The sequence below is a fragment of the Panthera onca genome, chromosome A2 (assembly GCF_046562875.1).
Source record: "Panthera onca isolate mPanOnc1 chromosome A2, mPanOnc1 haplotype 2, whole genome shotgun sequence".
NCBI lineage: Eukaryota > Metazoa > Chordata > Mammalia > Carnivora > Felidae > Panthera > Panthera onca.
The window spans coordinates 81096632-81121828 of NC_138340.1; the positions used below are offsets into that span (position 1 = coordinate 81096632).

Sequence of the window (25197 nt, forward strand, 5' to 3'; positions counted from 1 at the left end):
ATGTTATTATATTAAGTAAATAGAAATAGTACTTTTGTTTATTTGTTTGTTTTACTACTTAGCCATGGGTATCATTCTGTTTGCAGCCAGCTCTGAATGGTGTGGAATGCCTTTTTCTTTTGGAGAGGCGTCTGACTCTCAGTCTGACCAGAACTGCCAACTTGGCAGATAGAAAACTTGGAAAACAATAGCATAATCCAGAAATATTAAAATTAGATAGATAGATGATAGATAGATAGATAGATAGATAGACAGATAGGAAGAAATGGGCCTGATCATTTCTTGTACAGAATCTTTTATGTCTTTGAGAAAACACTTTTCTCAAAGGTTAAGAGCTTGCTCTTTTTGTTATTGAAGTATAATTGACATACAATGTTATATTCGTTTCAGGTGTACAACCTAGCTGATATGACATTCTATACGTTACTCTGTGCTCACCACAATTAGAGTACTCATTATCTGTCACCTTAAAATGTTATTACAGTATTTTCACCTATTTCATCCATTCCTTCCACCCCTCTGGCAATCACCAGTTTGTTCTCTGTATTTATGAGTTTATTTCTATTTATTCGTTTTGTTTTTTAGATTACACAAATGAGTGAACTCATATGGTTATTGTCTTTCTGTGTCTGACCTCCTTCACTTAGCATAATACCCACTAGGTCCACCATGTTTTAACAAATGGCAAGATCTTATTCATTTTTATGGCTGAGTAATATCCCATTGTGTATATACCCCCTGTCTTTATCCATTCATCTATTTATGGATACTTGGGTTGCTTCTATATCTTGGCTATCATAAATAATGCTGCAATAAACATAGGGGTGCATATATCTTTTCGAGTTAATGTTTTCATTTTCTTTGGTAAATTCTTAGCAGTGGAATTACTGGATCATTGGTATTCCAATTTTTTATTTTTTTCGGGAAACTCCATATTGTTTTCCAGAGTGGCTGTACCGATTTACATTCTCACCAACTGTGCATAAGGGTTGCTTTTTCTCTACATCCTCACCAACACTTGCTATTTCTTATCTTTTTGATACTAGCTTTTCTGACTTGTGTGACATGATATCTGTCTCATTATGGTTTTATCTGTATTTCCCTAATGATTAGCAAATTTGAGCATCTTTTCATGTGTCTCTTGGCCATCATGTGTCTGTTCAGGTCCTCTGCCCATTTTTTAATCTTTTTTTTTTTTTTTTTTTTTTTGGTTTTGAGTTGCATAAGTTCTTTATGTATCTTGGGTGTTAACCGCTTTCTCAGATATATCATTTGCAAATATCTTCTCCCATTTAGTAGATTGCCTTTTTGTTATATTGATGATTTCCTTGATTGTGAAAAAGCTTTTTATTTTAGTGTAGTCTCGATAATGTATTTATTTTTACTTTTTCCCTTGCCTGAGGATATATATCCATAAATATGTCCTTAAGGCTGATGTCCAAGAGATTACTGCTTATGTTTTCTTTTAATGGTTCAGTCTCACATTTAGGTCTTTAATCCATTTGAATTTATTTTTGTATATGGTATAAGAAAGTGGTCCAGTTTCATTATTTGCATTTAGCTGTCCAGTTTTCCCAGCATCATTTGTTGAAGAGACTGTTTTTCCCCATTGTGTATTCTTGTCTCCTTTGTCATAGATTAATTGACCATATTAAGTGTGAGTTTATTTCTGGGTTCTCTGTACTAGTCCACTGATCTTTGTGTCTATTTCTATGCCAGTACCATACTGTTCTGATTACTACAGCTTTGTAGTATATTTTGAAATATGGAATTGTGATACCTCTAGTTTTGTGTTTCTTTCTCAAGAGTGCTTTGGTCTTGGGGTGTTTGGTAATTCCATACAAATTTTAGGATTTTTTTGTTCTAGTTCTGTGAAAAAATGCTATTGGTATTTTGATACAGATTACATTCAATTTATAGATTGCTTTGAGTAGTATGAACATTTTTAACAATGCTAATTCTTCTAGCCCATGAGCATGGTACATCTTTCCATTTGTTTACTTTATCTTCAGTTTCTTCCATCAGCGTCTTATAGTTTTAAGAATATAGATTTTTCACCTCCTTGATTAAATTTATTCCTGGGTATTGTTTTTTGTTGGTATAATTGTAAAGGGAATTGTCTCCCTCATTTCTCTTTCTGCTACTTTGCTATTAGTGTATAGAAATGCAACATATGGCTGCATATTAAATTTATACGCTGCAACTTCACTGAATTCATTTATCAGTTCTAATAGTTTTTCGGTGGAGTCTTTAGGGTTTTCTATTCATACTATCATGTCATCTGCAAAGAGTGACAGCTTTACTTTTCCTTCCCAATTTGGATGCCTTTTATTTTTTGTTCTTGTATGATTGCTACAGCTAGAACCTCCAATACTATGTTGAATAAGTGGTGAGAGAGGACATGCTTGTCTTGTTCCCAATCTTAGATGAAAAGCTCTGTTTTTCACCATTAAGTATGATGTTAGCTGTGAGTTTTTCACATATTGCCTTCATTATGTTGAGGTATGTTCCCTTTAAACCCACTTTGTTGAGAGTTTTTATCATGAACGGATGTTTAATTTTGTCAGATGCTTTTTCTGCATCTATTGAGATGATCATATGGTTCTATCATTTCTCTTGTTGATTCTATGTATCACATTGATTTGCAAATATTGAACTATCCTTGCATTTCTGAAACAAATTCCACTTGATCATGTTGAATGATTCTTTTAGTGTATTCCTGAAGTCAGTTTGCTAATATTTTGTTGAGGATTTGTGCATCTATGTTCATCCTGGCTCGCTCAGTCAGTGGAGCATACAACTCTTGATCTCAGGGTTTTGAGTTCGAGCGCCACATTGAGTGTAGCTTTCTTTTTCTGAATGGCCTTGTAGAATAAATTTGGAAGTTTTCCTTCCTCTTTTATTTTTTGGAATAGTTTGAGAAGAATAGGTATTAATTCTTTAAAAATTTGGTATAATTCACCTATAAAGCCATTTCGGGGGATTTTTGTTTGTTAGGAGTTTTTTGATTACTGATTCAGTTTTGTTACTAGTGATCAGTCTGTTCAAATTTCATCTTTCTTCCTGATTCAGTTTTGGAAGACTGTATGTTTCTAGGAATTTATTCATTTCTTCCAGGTTGTCCAATTTGTTGGCATCTAATTTTTCGTAGTATTATAATCTTTGTATTTCTGTGCTGTCGCTTGTTATTTCTCCCTTTTCATTTCTGATTTTATTTATTTGAGTCCTCTGTCTTTTTTTCTTGATGACACTAACTGAAGGTTTATAGATTTTATTTATCTTTTCAAGCAACTAGCTCTTGGTTAGAAATAGTACTTTTGGGGCACCTAGGTGGCTCAGTCATTAAGCTTCTGACTTCGGCTCAGGTCATGATCTCACAGTTGGTGACTTTGAGCCCCACTTCGGGTGAGCTTGAGCCCAGCTTTGGCTAAACATGAGCCCCAGGTGAGCCCTACCTCTCTCTCTCCCTCTCTCTCTCTCTCCCTCCCCCTCCCCCCCCTTCCTCTCCCTCTCCCTCTCCCTCTCTCTCTTACTTCCCCTCCTGGGATTCTCTCTGCCCCTACTCACTTTCTCCCTCTCTCTCTCTAAAAGAAAGAAAAAAAAAAAAAAAGAAGAAAGAAGTAGTACTTTTTTAAACCTTAATTCCCGGGGCACCTGGGTGCTGACAGCTCAGAGCCTGGAGCCTGTTTCGGATTCTGTGTCTCCCTCTTTCTCTGACCCTCCCCTGTTAATGCTCTCTCTCTCTCTCTGTCTCAAAAATAAATAAAACGTTAAAAAAAAATTTAAACCTTAATTCTCATCTTCACACAGAGTTGCATGTTTTTAACAGAACTCAAAAAATTGTATTGTTGGTGTTCAGTCAGGCTGCTCTGTAAAAGCTTCTCTGAATATTTGTTGATTATTTATTAGAGTTACAATTTAGAGAGAGGGAATTTCTAATTAGTGATAGGTGCTTAATCTTCCCTGTACATATTTGTTGTTTATGCTTGTTTTAGATTGTGGTGGGTTGTGAAGCTACTTCTTGTGGCGATCTTCATTCTGTGATGTTGGAGTACACTAAGGATGCAAGGTTTGTGAAATACTTTTTTACATTCCTCCAAACTTGAATACAACTTCAAATGGTTGTGTATTTTTAAAGCAACTATCTACAGAGGAGCAACCTTTTATATTAAAAGTATGGTTCATGGGTGCACCCGGGTGGCTCAGTCAGTTAAGCATCCGACTTCGGCTCAGGTCGCGGGCTCATGACTTGTGGGTTCAGTCCCTGTGCTACTAGCACAGAGCCTGTTTCTGAACCTCTGTCTCCCTCTCTCTGCTCCTCTCCCACTTGGACTCTCTCTCTCTCTCAAAAAATAAGTGAACATTTTTTTAAAAGGAAGAAATAATTACATTTCAAAAAAGTGTACTTTATGTTTATTTCCCATCTATTAATTTTATTTATATAAAATTTACATGTGTGTCTTATTTTCAAATTTTTCCTTCAAACCAAGAAAAACCGTTTTTCATACTAGGTTGGCTGCAAGCCAACAAACTTTTTTTATTTTAAAATAAGTAAGATAATACATTTGTCCTCAAGTAGAATTCTCTTTTATTCATGTTGCTCATTTTTAACCCACCTTAATGAGAATTTGAGTCAATAAAAGATCTAAATATGCTTCAACCAGAATCATGTGTCTTAAAGCATAGTGAAAGTCTGACACTGTGCAATTACCTTATTAGGGTGTTGATAACCCTGTCTCACGCCATCACTCTTGAAAATGAATTATGCAGGGTTAAGTTTGTGTAGACAGAGAATTTTGTCAGTCAACTCCGGGTATATTTCCAGTAATATACCAGAAGCCACTAGAATGCAGCACACTGCACGCTATTATTTTATTCTATTTTCTGTGAATATATTCTTGTGCTTGTAAAGAATTAGAATATATATTATATGAAATTATTTTTAATTTTCCTTTTCATTGTCTATATAAATATATACAGGAAGTACAGAACTTACATAAAAAATATCTCAATCTAAAGGCATCTGGTTGTTTCAGTCGGTTAAGTGTCCGACTCTTGATTTTGGCTCAGGTCGTGATCTCACAGTTGGTGGGTTCAAGCCCCTCATTGGGCTCTGTACTAACAATATGGAACCTGCTTGAGATTCTCTGTCTCCATCTGTTTGCCCCTCCCCACTCACCTGCTCGCGCTCTCTCTTTCTCTCTCTCAAAATAAATGAATAAACTTAAAAAAAAAAAAAAACTAAATTTAACCCAGCCCCAAAGTGTTACATTGACATTAGATAGGTCATACATTTCTCTTCCGAGTTGTCTAACGCAGCCTCTGTGGTCTCTTCAGGTCTGATTCCTGGCAGCTCGTGCAGAGCCAGTGCCTTCCTTCCTCTTCCAACAGCATTGGCTGCTCCCCCTTCCAGTTCCATGAAGCCACCATCTACAATGCTGTCAACAGCTCAAGCTGGAAGAGAGTCACCATTCAGCTGCCTGACCATGTCTCCTCCAGGTAAGTTGCATCCTAAGGTAAACTTTGTGGAATTATCTGGCAGTATAATTATCTATAGAGCTCATGCAGTGACCTGAAAACAACTGAGGCCAGAGATCTCATTACAGCTCTAGTAACCTCTCCCTCCTTTCACCAACCTATGTCCCAAAATGGCAGTTGCATGCCCCAAGAAGAACTAGGAAGAGATAGGATCTTTTTTGTAAATGGTACAGATCTCAAATTTTCTTTTGATAAAATAGCACAGCACATGCCAAACTCAGTCACAGGCCCCAAATCACAGACACTCACACAAAGATGTGGAGTTGGCACCATATCTTCGCCAGTGTTCTGTGATGCCAAGAGGCTGCACTGTTCATCCCATATACAGATACTGTCTGGGGTGTGCAGGGCTGGTCAGGCTACACAAAGCCACAGGATAAACATAACAGAGTGCCATCTTCCTAGAACAGTATTCATTTTACTCAAAGATCTGGAATGCAATATACCTCTCTAGGAAAAATGGACACAAATTTGTTAGGCAACAGAATAGGAAATTCACATAACACTTTCAGGGAAGGTACAAGCTCCCAGAATGGCACTCTGGGGTATATTCACAGAGTCCGAGGATTACAAGTTCATTCACCTCTACTTGGGTGCTTCAAGGAGAAGTCTGGGGAAGTCCTTTTCTCAGAAGTAGTCCCAGGGCTGGAGGCTGCACACTGCAAGGGAGAATAACAGCCGACTGAATCCCTTCTGCTCTCTGTGGGACTTTCAGTGCAACACAGTTCCGCTGGATCCAGAAGGGGGAAGAAGCTGAGAAGCAGAGCTGGGCGATTGACCACGTGTACATCGGAGAGGCTTGCCCCAAGCTCTGCAGTGGGCATGGGTACTGCACCACGGGTGCCGTCTGCATCTGCGATGAAAGCTTCCAAGGTCTGCATCCCAGCCTGTCATTTTTAACACAGGAGATGGTGAGGTTCTCCTCATCTCAGCATGTACCCAGAGGTCACTAGGAAATTGGTGAAAATGCCAGCCTGAGGGATTTGGGATGGGTGATACACTCTTTGATCACAGATATACTGATCTTTGGAATGAAGTATCAAGGATAATTTTCTGCTATGTTCCTTGAAATATTTTTTTTTTTTTACATTTATTTATTTTTGAGAGACAGAACATGAGTGGGCAGAGAGAGAGGGAGACACAGAATCCAAAGCAGGTTTCAGGCTCTGAGCTGTCAGCACAGAGCCCGATGCAGGGCTCGAACTCATGAACCACGAGATCATGACCTGAGCTGAAGTCAGACACTTAGCCGACTGAGCCATCCAGGTGCCTTGCTCCTTGAAGTATTTTTTTTAATGCAGAATTCTATAGCACCTCACATTCACCATCCTCCATATAACTCCCTGCCCCAACCCCCCCCCCCCCCGCAACACCTTATTTCCACTTCTGAGCCTCTCTCCTTCCTGGCCTAGCTGCCCATCCCTGGATACTTTGCCAATACTCTTTCTTTCTCAGTCTCTCCAACAGCAGCTGTCATAGTCCTCCCAAGATGTAGCTGATGAGTGAAGGTATTCTCTTTTCCAGGTCACTCTGTCACACACACACACACACACACACACACACACACACACAAAACCCATGACTCAAAAAAATACATTTTTATTGCTCGAGCTTCTAAAACCTGAGTTTACAGTTTGGGACAGAGTATCTACTCAACCCCTAACATCTTAGGAAATTGCCCTCTTGGCCTCATAGAAGGCATACAGCCTTCTTTCCTCTGATGCAATGTTTCCAACAGGTTTCTACTGTTACAAAGTTTACATAATTGGCATTATATTCTCAGAGCCTAATGCTTGGCCTATAGCAACACTCAATAAATCTTTTTTTAATGAATTCTTACATTGCCTTATATTTTACTGTTTACACAATGTCCACCAATTTATTCAGCAAAATCATTTAGTGCTTATAAGATCCCCATAAGTCAGCTATGTTTATATCATTATTCCCACTTTATAGGTAAAGAAACTGAGACTCAGAGAACTTAAGTGACTTGCCTAAGGTGACACAGCTAGTCAGTATCAGAAAGAAGACCATTACTCAGGTTGTTCTTTCCAGTCTCATAACTGAGAGATTTAGCCAACAAGGAGCAGAATTATCCATCTTCCCCAAGGGTACAATGTAAAAATCCACAGATCTGACTTCTGGAGTAGAATATATTTAGATTTCTTGGTTGATTCTATTTCCTTGCCTCCAAATGAAATGAGTATGATTTATGTAGACTGCTGCACATCTCTCACGTTAGAAATTATTTCACGGTCATCTTTTTCCTCTATTCTCATTACCAGCTCATTCCTCTATTCTCTGAGACCAGCTGGATCTGCCCATGCATTAGCTGGAGAATTTGAACTTTAGGCAAATGAACAAATCAGATGTCTCACAAGCAGTCCTAGATGTCTGGAATTTGCCTGCTCCCCTGATCCAGTAGAGCTATGACCTTTTAATTTGGAACTATTGCAGATGTTTAGGAAAGTTGTGCTGTTCAAATCAAGGGCAAATGCAAGCACACGCACATTTGCTAATGTACTGTCTCGAATGCCGGTATTTCAGCATAGTGGTCTCATACTTGCAGTCTATTCGCTATTCATTTATTTATCTCATCTTGTTATTGCATATTGTATATGTGCTTGTGTGAGCTGCTAGAATCCAACAATGAATAAAATGCAGACTGTGCTCTCAAGAATCAAGTATAGAGCTAGAAGAACAAGAATATGACTTATCCTATTTTCTGCTCCAGAGTTATACTAGGGAGAAAGAAATTAGGTTGGCCTCTCATGCCAGGGTGAGAACTCCCTAGCAAGACCCATCATTGGTAAACACAGGCGCGGCCAGATGCTGTTGGTATTTAAACAATAGACTTACGTGAACAATAAGTATATAAGCACCTACATAATTAAGTAAACATTGACTCAAAGGTAATGGGTTTTTTTTTCAAGAACACAAGCCAATAATTGATTAAAAACAAAAGAGAGAAACATTTATTTTGAGGAGTCTATATCTTCTTGGTATTTTGTCATTCTTACAGGAGGAAGAATGGATGAAACCTGAAACTGAATACTTGATCTTTAATGATTCTGCTTTCCATAGCTGATGTTTGCAATTATTCCCTTCCCTCTAGGTGATGATTGCTCTGTTTTCAGTCATGATCTTCCCAGTTATATTAAAGATAATTTCGAGTCAGCAAGAGTCACTGAGGCAAACTGGGAGACCATTCAAGGTGGAGGGATAGGAAGTGGCTGTGGGCAGCTGGCACCCTATGCCCATGGAGACTCACTGTATTTTAACGGCTGTCAGATAAGGCAAGCTGCCACCAAGCCTCTGGACCTCACTCGAGCAAGGTAACAAAACTCCTGTGTTCTGCTTCAGATATAGAATTGGTCACAAGACTGGCCACTTTCCACTGCCTGTTAGACTGAATCATGAACTTCATGGCACAGGTGTCACAAAGTGGTAGAAGCCAAAATGTCATTTGAATTTGGGATGAGGAAGCATTATGTGTTTCTACAACTCAGAATTCTGCTTTGCTTAAATTTATTGCAGAATTACCTTGTCTTTCTTCGCATGCCCTGGCCGAGTGGTGGTGACATAGGCATAAGCCAGAAGAAATGGCCAAATATAAAAAATTGATAAGTATATCAAATCAACATGTCGTATACCTTAAACCCACACAATGTTTGACGTCAATTATGTCTCCATAAAATTGAAAAAATAACTAAAATATGTTAAATTGGCTGAAGACAATCTACATAGATAATTTAATGTGGACTGTTTGCAAGTATGTAAATATAAATGTGTGTGCAAAGTAGATTTTGTAGTCAGGCAAACACATACCTGTAGTTAGCTTATGTAGTTTACAATAAATAGAAGTGGAGGCCCAATGGATGGATTATGGGGACTTTAAACGTTCACATGCTCCAAGAGCTGCTTATTAATGCAAAATAGAGTGCTCAGACACTGTGCAAATCAACCAGGAAAGTGACAGAGAAAAAGAGACCCCAGGAAGATTGGATTTCCTTCTCCACCTGGCCTCCACAGCTGTGCCACTTCCGCCAGTACAAACATGGCTTTTTGTCTGTGTAATTCAAAAAACAAAACAAAAAAGAAGATTCCAAGGCTTTATGAAGATTGCAAAGTATTAGACTAGAGTATTCACAGAATGCTGGAAAGCGTTCAGTAGCTACAAATATATTGGAAAACTGGGTGTTTGGTTATTAACCAAATGTAGATGTTTACTTAAGACTTTTCACTTTGGAAAACATTAGTAATGTATTTTCAGAGGCAGAAAGGTAAGTTTAGGTTCTTTCACTATGATAAACAATGAAAATGTAATTATTTTGGTAATCATGGAGATACCAAAATTTTGTTCACCCATCCCGTTCTTTCCTACCAAAAAGATGTACTTAATCTGGGGACAACCTGGTATTTCCTTGACCCCATCTACAGCTACAACTAGCTGCTTAATTAACAATTGCACACCATGTTGTACAAGCAAGTTTAATTCATGCCATTTATAAGTTTTGAGCCCACTGCTTTATTTCACCAGCTCCCCTAAGTGGGACTACTGTATTAATTGCTAGGACTCTGATTAGATATAGATTAGATATTAAACATAGATTTCCTATGTTTAAAAACTTATCTTCTAAGGGTAGGGATGCCTGTGCAATTGAAACAGAATAGCAGACATGGTCCTGAGCCGTGGACCATGTCTAACTCAGTTTTCCCTCCACTCTGATCTCCAGACATCTGTCCTAAAATAGACATGATGATTTATCCTTGCACAGATGCTATTCAGCTTGGAGCTATTTGTAAAAAACAAAAAAAAAAAGTGTAAATATTGTGGTTTTAGTCCTTGTCCTCTCTGTGTCCTCATGCCTACTTGGCCCCTATTACCTTTCAGAGAATAGACAATATTTTAGGACACAGAGCTTTGAAAGTCAAAATTGTTTTCTTTGCATAGAACACCAGCCTTCTAAGATTATCTCTCATATGTATGATGTAAAAGATAATATAAATAAATTTTATTGCTAATATGATTCAGTCATAAGACTAGATGCTTCTCTTTCTACTCTGTGACCTCAGAAATTATGGACTTTAGGATCAAGAAAGGTAAAAGAAAAAAAAAATTAGAAAGTATAAAACTTTGAATACCACCTGACGCTTGTTTCCCTGTGTTTTCAGCAAAATCATGTTTGTTTTGCAAATTGGGAGCACGTCACAGACAGACAGCTGCAACAGTGACCTGAGTGGCCCCCACGCCGTGGACAAGGCTGTGCTGCTGCAGTACAGTGTCAACAATGGGGTCACCTGGCACGTCATCGCACAGCACCAGCCCAAGGACTTCACACAGGCTCAGCGAGTGTCTTACAATGTCCCCCTGTAAGTGGCCTGAATGGAAAGGCATGGTCTCATGCGTGATCCCTGAGAATCACAGGGTCTGAGCTGGAAGTTTGGTGGAGTTACTGGAACAACAGCACAGAAGCAGGTGGTGGCACAGCCAAGACTAACCCAGACCCCCCGAAGTTGTGTCACCATTTTCTGTTAGGCAAGGAACTAGGTGCAACAGGGAATAGAGAATAACAACTAAATGCAAAGGCACTTTTTGTGTATTTCCCTTTCTCTAACCAGTATTTCTAGTCCTTTAGAAAGAAACATTGTTAATTTTCTGCCTACGCTCATTTGAAAGTTTTCTGAGGGTAGGCAACCATGTCACTTTTGCTTAGCCTTGTACCCCCAGCCTTTAGCACAGTGTCTGTCACACAGAAGCCATGTCACGTTTGTTGGCCGAAAACAGTGCTTTTCCAGGTACCAGTGGGGCACGGGGAAGCAGGGAGGGAGTTGTAACAGAATTACAAGTCCTTGAGGAGCCAAATCCTAGGACCTAAGCAAATCTGAATTCCATACCCTAAGTTTTGTTGATTTAGGCTAGCCTATTCTGTTTGAAATCTGCAAGTCACATACCAAGGAAGTTTTGTTTTCTAGCATTTAACCTCTTTGTCCTTCTGTGACCCAGGGAGGCCCGGATGAAAGGAGTTTTATTGCGCTGGTGGCAACCGCGCCACAATGGAACAGGTCACGATCAGTGGGCTTTGGACCATGTGGAGGTCGTCCTGTGAGTATCTGATGCGTAGCATCCCATGTCCCTTTCAGGAAGGTTTGAAATTCCTTTGATGTGGCATGCTCCTTAATTCAGTAACAACCGCTCCTAATGAGAAGCCCCCACAAGACTTTGGCCTACACTCTTCAGCAACTGCAATCTGTAGCTTAGGTCAACCTGAAATAGCCAAGTCCCAAATGCAGTTTAATGTACCTTAGACAACTTCAATGAGCAAAAGATTTATGTGTGCATTTGACAACATTCGTTAAATGGGATGAAACAAAAACCTCAGGGTAAATGGGAAACAGTGTCTTTGCCACATCTAGGTTGCCTTATAAAATGGCATGACGTCCCTCAGAAGGGAAGGGATCTGTACTGGTCAGTGTGCAGAGTGTTTCTGGCTGACGTGCCCAGTTACAAACACCTGTCCGAGCCACCGATGCCTGAGGTGGCCTTCAGTTTAGTGACGTGGTTGCGATTAGAGCAAGGCATTTGTGGTTTCAGATTCCTCCCGCCCCATCCCAGCCCCTTGCAAGCTGAGGGTGTCCCCCTGTGGCTTCTCCCAAAGAATAGCTGAGGGTGTCCCCCTGTGGCTTCTTCCATAGAATAGCTGAGGGTGTCCCCCTGTGGCTTCTCCCATAGAATAAAGCTGGCGCCGCTGTCCCCTTAGCCGGGTTGACTGTTGTGCAGAGAGATGATTGCTTTTTCTCTAACGATCTAGTTCCTGTAGAACTGGAACGGGAAAGCTTATGTCTCGACGTGTTCGGACTGATGGCTCCAAGTGGTTGGCAAGGAGAGGCGAATCTTCTCGGTAGATAGGTTCAAATGTTCATTCTGTTTACCAGATCAAAAATGAAATCAGCCCTTTGGCTGATTTCAGTCATTTTGAAAGCAAACGTAAATGATTAATTGGTAGGAAAACTACCAGATCTGTTTTCTTTCAATCATAGCCATGAGCTGAATTTTTCAGTCTTGACTTAGCCCTCGTCTTAGTTTTCACTGAGGCACCTGCTTGCATGGCATCCATTATCAACCCCCAAATCCAAGAGCAACCCAGTCCCTACACAAGTCCCCACTGTGCGCTCTGCTGCTTTGGACAACTTGCTGGGCTCTGCCTCCACAAGACAAAGTCGAAGTTTAAAATCACAGTCCATATTCATCTGGATCTATATATGAGGCTGATGTTTTACTTAGATATTGATTTCCTCAGACTACAGTATTCCAGGAGAATAGAACAAAACCTGGGCTCTAAAATGAACACATATATATGGTAAGGCCAGAGAGAGATGTCCAAATAGACCAAGAACCAATCCTAGAGCCTTTCTGCCCTAAATACTCTCCTTTCAGAGCAGCGCTTCTCAATCTGATTGAACATTAGAATCACTCAGGAGCTTTTGGAAGAAGCATCCCTCCAGATGGTTTGATTGAAATTGATCTGCAGTGGGACCTGAGCATCAGTCTTTTTAAAAGGCACCCCGAGTGATTCTAATAAACTGGTTGAGAATCCAATTTAGAGTCAATAAACACTTTGTATCTTTCAAGTCTCTTGCCAAGACGGTTTACATTAATAGGGCTTCGTGTGCCTGACAAAGCATTATCAACTCCGATGGAAACTTAAAAACTTGACAGTCCTCAAAAGAAAGCAGCGAATACTGCCCTTGGGGTAGACATGACAATCCTTAACATGTCATGTGTGTGAGTAGATTAGAGATTTCTTCTCCTGCCACCCAACCAAACAATTTCAGTTATCAGTTTTGGATTTCCGAGACATATCATCACCACAATACCCTCCCTTGAACAAAATTAAAGAGCAGGTGGGGTCAGCTGTGCAAATATACTCCTGTGGTGGGAAACAGCCCCTTTGCAACTTTGAAGCAAACTCTGTCCTTCCTTCCCTGTTGACCTGCTTCCTCAGAGTCTCTCAGAGCATCAGCAGGAAGCCTCACCACATAGCTCCCAAGGGACCCTCTTGAATACCTGGTGTTGGTGTTAATTTTTATAAGCAGCCACCGGCATCATGCTGTTACTACAAGAATCAAGTTTGGATTATAGGAAATCTATCATATCGATCATTTTTCTGGAGAAAGAATCTATGTGTAATGACTTCACTTTTATTCCATCTCCAGAATTTTAGTCCTCTGAAGAATTTATCACTTACCAGGCACCTGTCTGCTCTTACTCTGCATTATTCTTGCAGACTTTCCAGACACTAAAACATTTTGAATGAGTAAAGCGCATTTCCACATATGCACAGTGTTGCATGATTTGGACTTCATTCAGTGTCTTCTTTCAGTGAATGATTTAAAAATTATAATTCACACATATCACCAAATAATTTTATTTTTTTTATATCACACAGATAATTTTAAAAGGAAATGCTAGCTCTTTAATGACATTTCAAAATTTTGTTAAAAATAAAGGATATACTTTGCTTTCTTTCCTTTCTTTTTTTTGGAGAAAGAAACAGAAATTATATTTTCAGAACCATCTTTTTGATATTTTGCTTTTGTGTTAGGATTTAACATTTCTATACCACTGTCCCCTTCCATAGCACTTCTTTTCAGAAGAGTCAAAGGTTTTAAGGCATTCACTAACTAATATGCCCTTGATAGCTCTACAAAATAATCACTTTAAGTCATTCATTTGATGAGTTTAAAATAAAAAATAAAGTTCCAGAGAATTCAGAAAAATAAAACACGATAATTCTCCAAAGGGTCTTTCAACCAAATGAAGCACCAAGAAGCTAGCCAAGATTTGCTTCATGATTCACAAATATTACTAATTATAATTTTGCTACAGCAGATATATACTAGAAATAGAGAGGTAGAGGGGCGCCTGGGTGGCTCAGTCGGTTAAGTGTCCGACTTCAGCTCGGGTCATGATCTCACGGTTCGTGGGTTCGAGCCCTGCGTCGAGCACTGTGCTGACAGCCCAGAGCCTGGAGCCTGCTTTGGATTCTGTGTCTCCCTCTCTCTCTGCAACTCCCCCGCTCATGTACTTTTTCCCTCTCTCTCAAAATTTGGATAATAAAACATTTAAAAAATTTTAAAAAAAAGAAATAGGGAGGTAGAATACTCCCATAAATCCCTATTAATTCGAAATATCCTCGAATTCACCATACTTTTATATGATAACATTTAGTGATATAAACTAGCATTGCTAACTCCTCAAGTGTGGAAGAGAGAGGAGACTGGGGTGCAAATCTAAAGAGATACAAGCCCTATTTAACTGATGACTCCAAATATGGCTGCTAATATGTTTTTGCAACTAATGGTTGGAAAACCATTACATTTTTAGAACGTATTTTCTTTTCTGAGTGAACACTGGCCTTAATCTAACTTTATTACCATAGTTTTGCTTCTGTGCATGTGCACTAAGGACACATGCTAAAAATCCCTAGAAAGAAAAATTCCAGTCACGCATGGTATCTTGAAAATAACCTCAGTACTGCCCATATTAACTACAAAGGTACATAAATGAGTTTGATGAGAACAAATTCAGCACGTTTGAAAATATTTCAAGGTTTAGGAATGCATCCTAAATTGACAACATACATAACAAATGTTTAACCTAATGGGTTAATTCTAAAATACTCCATGTGGAAGGATTTGCGTTTCATAAATATAGATGTACAGAATGACAAGCCCCACATCATAAAAGAGTAAAAACACCATTTAGCACTTAACAAGCAAAGTCACTTATGCTTTATGCTTGTTTGAGAGTGAAATCTTTTCATTCTGGTGATGTTTTTCAGTAAAACCTGCCCATGAAAAGCTCTTCGTGAGAATTGGCCACTGCTATTCTGGCATAAAACAGATGTACTAAATTGACAGATGACTTCTTCCCAGCCTCACTAGCTTACCAAAAGGCCTTATTCTGTAAAGTCTGAGCAATATAGCAGAACACAGTCACTGACAACCATGTCAGAAACCTAATGTCTCTGAATTCACTTGCTAGTAGAGAACGTTCATTTTGCAGTAAATGTTTGTGAACACCCTTGGGCAGACCCCTCACAAGATCCATGCTGGTGGGGTTCTTCTTAGGATAAAAGAGAAATCTTGGTCTTAATCGTTTTTGTTGGGCACTCATCCTTTTATCCTAAGAATCTCCCTCACCCAACTCCGCATCTCATTCACACATCACATTTTTTTGTGTACGTGTCTAAGTCACAACCTGTCATGTGTATAATGAAGTGGGCCAATTTTTGCATGTGTACCTTGAAAGCAAATGGCTCGGTAAAGAGCCTTCGTGAATTGACTTACTAAAGAGTGAATAATTACCACATTTACTGGGAATGAAAACCAATATGTTGCTAACTATGGTCTTAAACGCATTTATCAGATTTCAATAATATGAGTACCATCATGACCCATCCCCTCATGCTATCCATTATCAAAATACTATCACATTTTTGGCACAAATGATTTTTGGAGATGAGCATAGTACATTTGTTGCAAAGCATATTTATCCTTTACTAATTTGACTGTGTTATCTGATGTAGAGGACTTCTGTATTTTTTAAAGCCCATTCCTTAATATATTCAGGAATAAGTATTTTCTAAAATGTAAATAACTGAAAAAAAACAGACAATAAATTAAGGTTAGTTATTAACTACTACTTTCCTATTTATACTTTATACACAACATTTATGCCAAATGTAGTACTAAGCTACATGTACCTTGACATATGGTTATGAGCAAATATTGCATGTTGCATTACATTAAAAAGTTAAATATATGTATATATCAGGTGTAGGAGAATAAGAAATAACTTCTTTAATTTTTATTTTCAAAAGAGATGAAAAATCCTATATTGCATCTAAACCTGATCAGACTTTTATGACTAATCACAGTGCTGCATGCATTGAAAGGCATTTTTTAACTTGTGTTATATTTCATTATTTGCTGTCATTGGTTTTCCACTAGAGTAAGGTAAGTCCTCTTACTAACTCTGGGTAATTGTCGCCTAATAGTCTCATCAGTGTTACCTACATTAACAAAAGTCTTGTCGAAGACCTTTGCAATTAAAAAAAGATCTGTGAAAACACAGTTATGTATGATATTGGGATATACTGGGACATTTGGAACCTAGATCATGTAAAGTCAGAGTTCAGCAAAATTGTGGTAGTTCTTTAGTGTATGTGCAATATTGGGCACAACAGCATAGACAGAGTGCTAATCAGCATTGCTTTATTGAGTAACAAATTCACTCTGTGCCTGAGACTGTATTAGAGAAATTAAAAACTAGAGATGAGTGTCAAAGACCTAGGGGCTCTGATTAAATGTAATGTCTCTCAAAAGATCTGTTGTGCTGGAGATGCGTGCGGGTACCTTGACTTTTTAATTCTGTTTTAAATTAATAAGTGAATTGGCAGGGGTGCCTGGGTGGTTCAGTCAATTGAGTGTCTGACTCTTGGTTTGAGCTCAGGTCATGATCTCATGGTTCACGAGTTTGAGCCCCACGACGGGCTCCGCGCTAGCAGTGTGAGACTTGCTTGGGATTCTCTCTCTCCCTCTCTCTCTCTGCCCCTCCCCTGCTCCCACTCTCTCTCTCTCTCAAAATAAATTAATAAACATTAAAAAATATTTTTAAAAAATAAGTGAATTGGCAGAAAGTAGTGGACCTATTCTTAATACTTGTGAGTTCTAGATCCTATCCTTAGGTAAGATTTGCCTTCTTTAATATGTAGTTACATTTGTCCTCCAGTGGTGATATTTTAAAACTTATGAAAGACGTTAAAATGGTTTTATCATTTATTAATCATCTGCATGTTATGCTAGGGGTTTTCACTTAATCCTTACAACTCCCTGAGGTACACATTATTAAATATTATTCTTCTTCCCTCTTAGCAGAGAAAATAAATACGAAATTTTCAACATTTGTGAGATATCTGAGCCTACACTTATCTATATGTAGCCTTCCTAAAAATGCAGGGTGTTGAAAATAAAATGTCCGGCATCCTCTACTCAGGGGAGTTTCATTGATTAGCTTGAACAGCGGCATCTCATCTTCTACTCACCAGTATTTCTCTAAAAGATGTGACAGTCCCCTGGATTCTTACTTTTGCATTCGTATAAGGTGTTAATTATTATATCATACGTTTTGATAATGAATAAATAAATGACTGATCAGTAAAAAAGCCTACATTTCTAGGATCTCAAATTACTTCTGCCAAGGCTCTATCTTCCCCATTTCTGTTGGAAAATCCATTAAAAATCAATTGAAATTTTTTTTCATAATAATTGATGACCTAACATAGCAGCTCCAGTGAAGAGTAACAGTTCAAAATAGCATAGAGTCTTTCTTGAAAGTTCTTGCAAGATCCATATTTCCTATGCAGAAACAGAGAAGGGTCTTATATTTCCATCTAAGTCTCTAAAGTCACTCGGCGATAGTGGAAATTTAAGTTAACGTTTCCAACATGCCACTGACATTCAGTCTCCCTTCTTTCAATGACTTACAAAGGAGAATTTAAAATTGGACCAAGTTCTATGCACAGCCACAGCAAATCAATATGCCAAGTAGCCTAGTTGATATGCCTTGGGATGAATATTACCTGCTTTCATTGTACTTAAAAATTTTTTAAATTACTTTCCCCTGTAATTGCAGTGGAAAAATAAATCTTTAAAGTTCCATCACACCAGTAATTATTTTGGTAATAAGGTTGTCTATAGCTATATATCTACATATATCAGAAACAAAAATAGGGGGTGCCTGGGTGGCTCAGTAGGTTAAGCATCCGACTCTTGATTTCACCTCAGGTCATGATCTCAGGTTGGTGAAGTCAAGCCCCACGTCAGGCTCTGCACTGAAGCCTGCTTGGGATTCTGTCTCTCCCCACCCCTCTCTCTCTCTCTGTCCCTCCCCCACTCTGTCTCTCTACCCCTACCCTATTATATAGAAAAGTTGCTTTAAAGCCATTAAACGTACACCTCAACTTTCATTAAAACTTTAATGTTCCTTTGTTCCCATATATTGCGGTCACTTTCATGTCAATCTAGATTGCATTGAGATAACTAAATATCTTGAGTGTTCTGAGTTTTCTTTTCCTATGTAAAATATCTTAACTATTTTAAATTATCTTTGAGTACCTTGTATCTTTAAACATGTTTACAACAGAATAATTTTCATTGCTTTAACTTTGCAGTTATTCTTTATAGTTAAAGAGTAATGATTTACAACAGGAATCCAATCAGTAAGTCACCAAAAGTTAAACAAACATGCCTTGACCACCCACGGGTGAGGCAGGAGTCTCAGTGCTGTGGTGTGGGGGTGGGAGGGAATGGGGGGCAAGCCACGACACTGACAGAACACAGTTAATCTCCATTCAAAGCAGAAAATGAGCACGATGAGGGTTCAAAGTAGGGGGGACATCCCTTCAGGGAGCAATAAATAAAATGTGATACTTGGAAAAAATGTAGAAATGCCAAGGCTCTATCTTTCCCATTGATGTAGGGGATTGGTCAGTGAGGCAGATGGAAGAGGTTCAGGGTGGCTCTGACTAGAGCAGTCTGTATGGGAACGTAGTGGAAGAAAGGACTTAACAGAGTAAGATTAAACCTGCAGAGAACTTGAAGTATCGGGCTAGGTTGGCTTAGATGTGGCTCCATAGACAAGAGGATTGCGAATGGCTTGTTCCAAGGTAGAGTCAGCATTTGAGGGAAAGTTTACAGAGTCTGGTGTGCAAAACACGCTGTATGTATGTGGAAAGATAGGCACAATGTATCAATGATACTTTCTCAGGATCTCGTGGTTTCTTTTCAGTGGTGTTTTTCCATAAAGGGAGAGAGTGAGAAGACTAGGTTAGCAGGCCACCATGATACCCAGGGGAAAGGCCACAAGATGACCTACTGTGCTGGGAAGAAGATGACCAGTGACAGTCCTGGTATTTTGTGACTAAAGAGGCGACAGGATTTTTTCTCCTGACACTTGACTAGTTCAAGACATTAACTCGTCGTCCTCTTTTTGTAACTGGACTTTACATAGGTAGCAATTAGTACTTATAGCAGATAATAAATAATAAAGTTAATAATATTTATTATAAAATTATTAAAAAACATAATAATATGTAATAATAAATTCACTTCATCCTTCAACCATGACACTGAAACTGGTCAACTTAGTTGATATATGTAACACTGTCACATCAGGGGAGAAAGGAAGGGTGGTAAAGTTACTGAAGATAAACCTCTTTTTGTGTGTGTTTTTCTCTACAGTGGCTTCAGAGTGTATTCTAGCTTCCATTCTATAGTGTCTAGCAGTTTGATAATACAGAAACCCAGAGTAGAAAGTTATTAGCACCTCAATACAAAATGTGTATATCAATGTGATGTCTATTTTTTTATCAGGTTTTCAGCACAGGTATTATTGCTTTTTGATTAAACATATCTGATGATACTGACTTTATGTATTTTCCTTTGAGACATTTTATTATAAATATTTTCTAATGATCAAACAACTATAAAATCATCATTTTAAAGGTTTCGGTATGTTACAAATGTTAATATGATATTACTTAATTGTAATATCTAGTATAATATACTAGGTAAAAAAGTATCATTTTACACCCTGGTATAGTGATCATTCATAACCCAAAACATGCCACTGAGTGCAAAATTGCCCCTTCCCTTCTCTTTACCCTAATTCAAGTTCATGTCATGTTGACCTTCATGGTGGAATCAGATCACACATGACATTATCCCACTCCAGATACATTTTATGTTTCCCTGAAATGAAGGAGGAAAAAACTTGGTGTCCACACAGTTTTTAAGAGACTCGGTAAATCTGGAAAATATCGATAGGCTCACATTTAAAAACCACATTTTGGGGGGTGCCTGGGTAGCTCAGTCAGTTAAGCGTCAGACTCCGGAGCAGGTCATGATCTCACAGTTCTGGGTTCAAGCCCCGCATCGGACTCTGTGCTGACAGACAGCTCAGAGCCTGGAGCCTGCTTTGGATTCTGTGTCTCCCTCTCTCTCTGCCCCTCCCCTGCTCCCACTCTGTCTCTCAAAAATAAATAAACATTAAAAAAAAATTTTAAAGCCACATTTTGATGCCACCTATAGATATGTTGTCACTCAGGTCAGCATGTGAAAGAAGTGTGGTTCTTTTTAGTGTGTTATAGATAACGATCCTTTTTAAAGCATATTTTCCATTCCAAAACTTTTAACCGCTGTCTCTACCAATATTGCGCAATTTCTTACCGACTCCCAAAATCCATCTTCCGTACTTTTAGCAGCTTCACGTATAATATGTATGTATGCATATGTGTACGTACATACGTGGAGGAAATATAGGACCCCTACACAATTACACATTTAATTACACCTTCTTGGTATTTATGATCTTTTTTCCAGTCAAGTGTCTTTCTTTTCCATAAGACCATGTTTATAGAGCCCAGATGCCTATTGTTTGCAGAAGACCATGAAATCCAACTTCCTGAGAAAAATTTGCTTTCTTTTGCCCCTGAGTCTAATCAAATAAGAAGTTCAACATGGATGGAACTGGAGAGTGTGATGCTAAGTGAAATAAGCCATACAGAGAAAGACAGATACCATATGGTTTCACTCTTATGTGGATCCTGAGAAACATAACAGAAACCCATGGGGGAGGGGAAGAAAAAAAAAAAAAAAAAAAAAGAGGTTAGAGTGGGAGAGAGCCAAAGCATAAGAGACTGTTAAAAACTGAGAACAAACTGAGGGTTGATGGGGGGTGGGAGGGAGGGCAGGGTGGGTGATGGGTATTGAGGAGGGCACCTTTTGGGATGAGCACTGGGTGTTGTATGGAAACCAATTTGACAGTAAATTTCATATATTAAAAAATAAAATAAAATAAAAAAAAAAAATAAGAAGTTCAAGCTGATTCAGCTGACAACTTTGTTTTTCCTTTGTTTGTTTTTGCTTTTTAAGCTTTAAATGAGAATGTTCGCTAAAGGAATCAAATTCTGTTTCCTACTTGTTAAAGATGTGTTTAAATAAGGTAGTGGGTACAGCACACACTTCCTCTCTAATGAAATCCACCCAAGTAGACAGTTTCAGAAAAAAGTCCAAGAATAAAATTCAAAAGCCAGAACAGTTTCATTCCACTTTCACTGTGAATCAAGAGAATTTACCATATTTTCCGGTTTGGAGCTCACTAGTGAACAGAAGGGGCTTTCTTCAAGGCCAAAGACAGTGAATACAGGCGTCAACCTTTAGTTATTCTGTCTTGGGGGAGTAATGTCAGCATGACCTATTAACCATGAGCATTTTCAAATAAGTGTCAGGCTAACGTAGAACATAGACTACATTGCGCTTTCAGTGATGGGACTTACGTGCTCTTTTTCCTTTCCCTCCCTGCCTCTATCCTTTCTGATGTTAAACAGCACTCGCAAACAAAATTACATGATGAATTTTTCACGACAACACGGGCTCAGGCACTTCTACAACAGAAGACGAAGGTCACTTAGACGATACCCATGAAGAATCAAAAAGTTTATTTTCCTTCCAACATGTGACGTGTTGCTTTCCCATTCTTTTAAAATCTCGCACTGCATCTGATATCAGGAAAATTCTGTGAAGGACTCGGTGATTAACGGAAAGCCCTTCTCAAGACCGAGTGCACACCACTTCCCCACACTGTGAACTAATGACAAGTGACTTATTTTCTCATAAGTAAATGTCTTCATGTTGCTGTGTCCGTGAAAATTGTGATCTGTTGTAATATCAGTTACAGTGGCAGTATTGAAAATAAGAAATAGTTTAACAGAAAGAAAAAAGTTTAAGCACAAAAATTTAAGAGATTTTATGTTTAAAATGGCATTTAGTACAGAATTTAACATTCTTGGTCACAAAGCTATTTAAGTGGACTGTACTTCAGCTATGTATCATGTTTTATATTATTAAATTATCATTGTTTGTTTTATGTATTATCTTCTACAGTATAACACATTGACACTGTATTTACTTGTTTTGTTGCAATATTTTGCTGCTGAATTTCAGGCTACTTATATTCTGCAGAAAATTCATTGAAATACCTACTCAAGAAGATAGTTGTAAAGATATTGTATCTCCTTTAATATACTCCTTAAAATGTATGTTGGTTTAGCGTTGTTTTGTGGATAAGAAAAATGCTTGACCTTGAAATATTTTCTACTTAAAAATTGTGGATGAAAACCCTATCTCCCACAAAGTTCCCAGCTCCTTGTCTAAAGATTTTTTTCAAGTGTTCTGTGGCTGATTTACTAACAGTGACTGCCATTTTGTGTCTGTGGTAACAAGAGTGATTTGTAAAACAGTGGATGTTTTCATTGTGTTCTCTTCGTGGATTGTTCTTCCTGCGGGTCATTCTCATACCTTCTGATGAAGTTGTACCAACACCAGCAACATTGTGATGGCCCTGTAGCCCTGAACTCTCAATTAACCTAACTGAAAGGTTGTACTCTAGGGTGAACCAAGCTAAAAGCCCATACTTAAATAAAAATTATGTCCATAAGCCACTTGAGGCTCATTTGTCTTTATTCATTTTTTTAATTAAATTTTGTGTCAGATTTGGAGAGCTGATCAATTTTGGAAAAAACGGTGTCAGATGTACTTACTGGTGTTTGGTTTCATCACTGTTAATAACAATTATGAAGCCACACTTTCAATTCAACCATGTTTCTCTTATTCTATTTCTATTAATCACTCTGTTTCTATTAATCACTCTGTAATTACTGTAAGAAAAGTCAGTAGAGAATTCTGAAAATTATTGAATTCCTGAGAAATGTTGTTAGCTGCTACATAAATACCTGGCTCATAATGAGCCCTCATGCATTCATTCAGCAAATATTTGTGGAATGCTTGCTATGTGGTAGGCACTTTGCTAAGTGTTGAGGATAAAAATGGTGATTGGGGCATTTTCCCTGCTTGTAATGTCTACCAAATAAAAAGCACTTTGGTACTGTTGAATTTGTTGATTTCCCAGAGGATTAAAAAATATCTAGGTAATAGAGTAATAGACGGCAATAGTGTTTCTCACTGGACAGGGAAATGATAAAGGATGATCTCTCTGAGAAGCTTAGCTAAACTTTATTTTAAGCCTAATATCAAATCCATTGTGAATCATTGCCTTGAGATACAGGTCTTCTTTTTTCTGCCAACCTAATTTAATATATGACTTATTTTACAATTTGGTGCACTATTTGACACATGATTGTCTGTAACTGTTGTATCTTAATTGTTGACTTCTCCTTTCTTGATTCACAAATTGTCTGCTGCTGGTTCCCCATTTGATGGCATTTTTGGTTCATTTTCTCATTGGTAGAAGGGGTTGAATTTTTCCCAAAGCTTTGTCTTTCCATGCCTTGTGTGTCTGCCATAGACCTACCAGGGGAGCAGGGCTAAGCTATTGTATAGCACTCCCAGTCACCTGTCTTCCTACTGTGAGAACAGGGCTGGAATCCCTTTCAGTCCATCACCTCAAAGTTTTAATAGTGTACATGGGGACTTGCATGTAATTGGCTTACTTAATTTGAAAATGTAGTCAGAATAGGACTTCAAGTATTGTTGGTTCAACTGACTTACCTTCCTAAAAGAAACAAAGTTTAATAATACCAGCGATTTAAAAATTTTGCATGGCCAAGTTTCCATGGTTTCTACACAGTTATCTCTTATTCACCATACATTCTAATGTAAATTATACTCAATATCTGAATCTTAGGGGTGCCTGGGTGTCTCAGTGGGTTAGGCGTCTGACTTTGGCTCAGGTCATGATCTCACAGTTTGTGGGTTCAAGTCCCGCATCTGGCTCTCTGCTGTTGGCACTGATCCCACTTCAGATCCTCTTTTCCCCTCTCTCTCTCTACCCCTCCCCCATTCACATTCTGTCTCTCTCAAAAATAAACGTTAAAAATTTTTTTAAATATATCTGATCTTAAATATAGTCAGTATCACAGATATCTTACCCTTTATCTAAGAAAGAACATGATATGTATATTACTTGGGAAATTCCCCAAATTGAGATGGTCACTCTTGTCCTTACATTTCAAGGTTAAAAAAAGTATAGGCAATCACTAAAATGTGTACCCATTCATTTTAATGTTTGCCAATCGAAATTTTTTGACAACAACTTGTAGTGCCTTTTTGTACTTTATCTTTTCAACTTCCCTATACATGGCAATTGCCACTTTTTAAATTTTTTTTAATGTTTTTATTTTATTTTTGAAAGAAAAAGAGCGTGAGTGGGGGAGGAGCAGAGAGCAAGAGAGAGACACAGAATCCAAAGCAGGCTCCAGGCTCTGAGCTGTCAGCACAGAGCCTGACGCAGGGCTCAAACCCACGAACCGTGAGATCATGACCTGAACCGAAGTCGGAGACCTAACTGACTAAGCCACCCAGACACTCCAGGAGTTGCCACTTTTAACACTAAATAATATGCCTTTTTCCTAGCTTACTTTTATAAAAAGATATGCACTATTTACTTGAGATGGGCATTTAGGATGTGTTTCAAGTAAAATTTGTTTTTCAAATATGTTTATTGGTTGGGGATAGGGTATCTAGATATCTTGGCATCAGGTTTCTATCATCCAGACAGAACACTGAAGCATTCCT

At 38.4% G+C, this 25197-nt stretch overlaps 1 protein-coding gene across 1 annotated transcript in view; it reads left to right on the forward strand.

The window, feature by feature from the left end:
• The window catches only part of RELN (reelin), a 524459-nt gene extending 501354 nt beyond the window's left edge, over nt 1-23105 (forward strand). The window contains exons 58-64 of the mRNA XM_078442541.1: nt 3996-4069; nt 5338-5499; nt 6254-6411; nt 8654-8873; nt 10714-10911; nt 11546-11644; nt 21993-23105. Of these exons, the coding sequence (XP_078298667.1) occupies nt 3996-4069; nt 5338-5499; nt 6254-6411; nt 8654-8873; nt 10714-10911; nt 11546-11644; nt 21993-22089 (1008 nt within the window). The 3' untranslated portion in view covers nt 22090-23105. The remainder of the gene's footprint in view (nt 1-3995; nt 4070-5337; nt 5500-6253; nt 6412-8653; nt 8874-10713; nt 10912-11545; nt 11645-21992) is intronic.
• The last annotated feature ends 2092 nt before the right edge of the window (nt 23106-25197 follow it).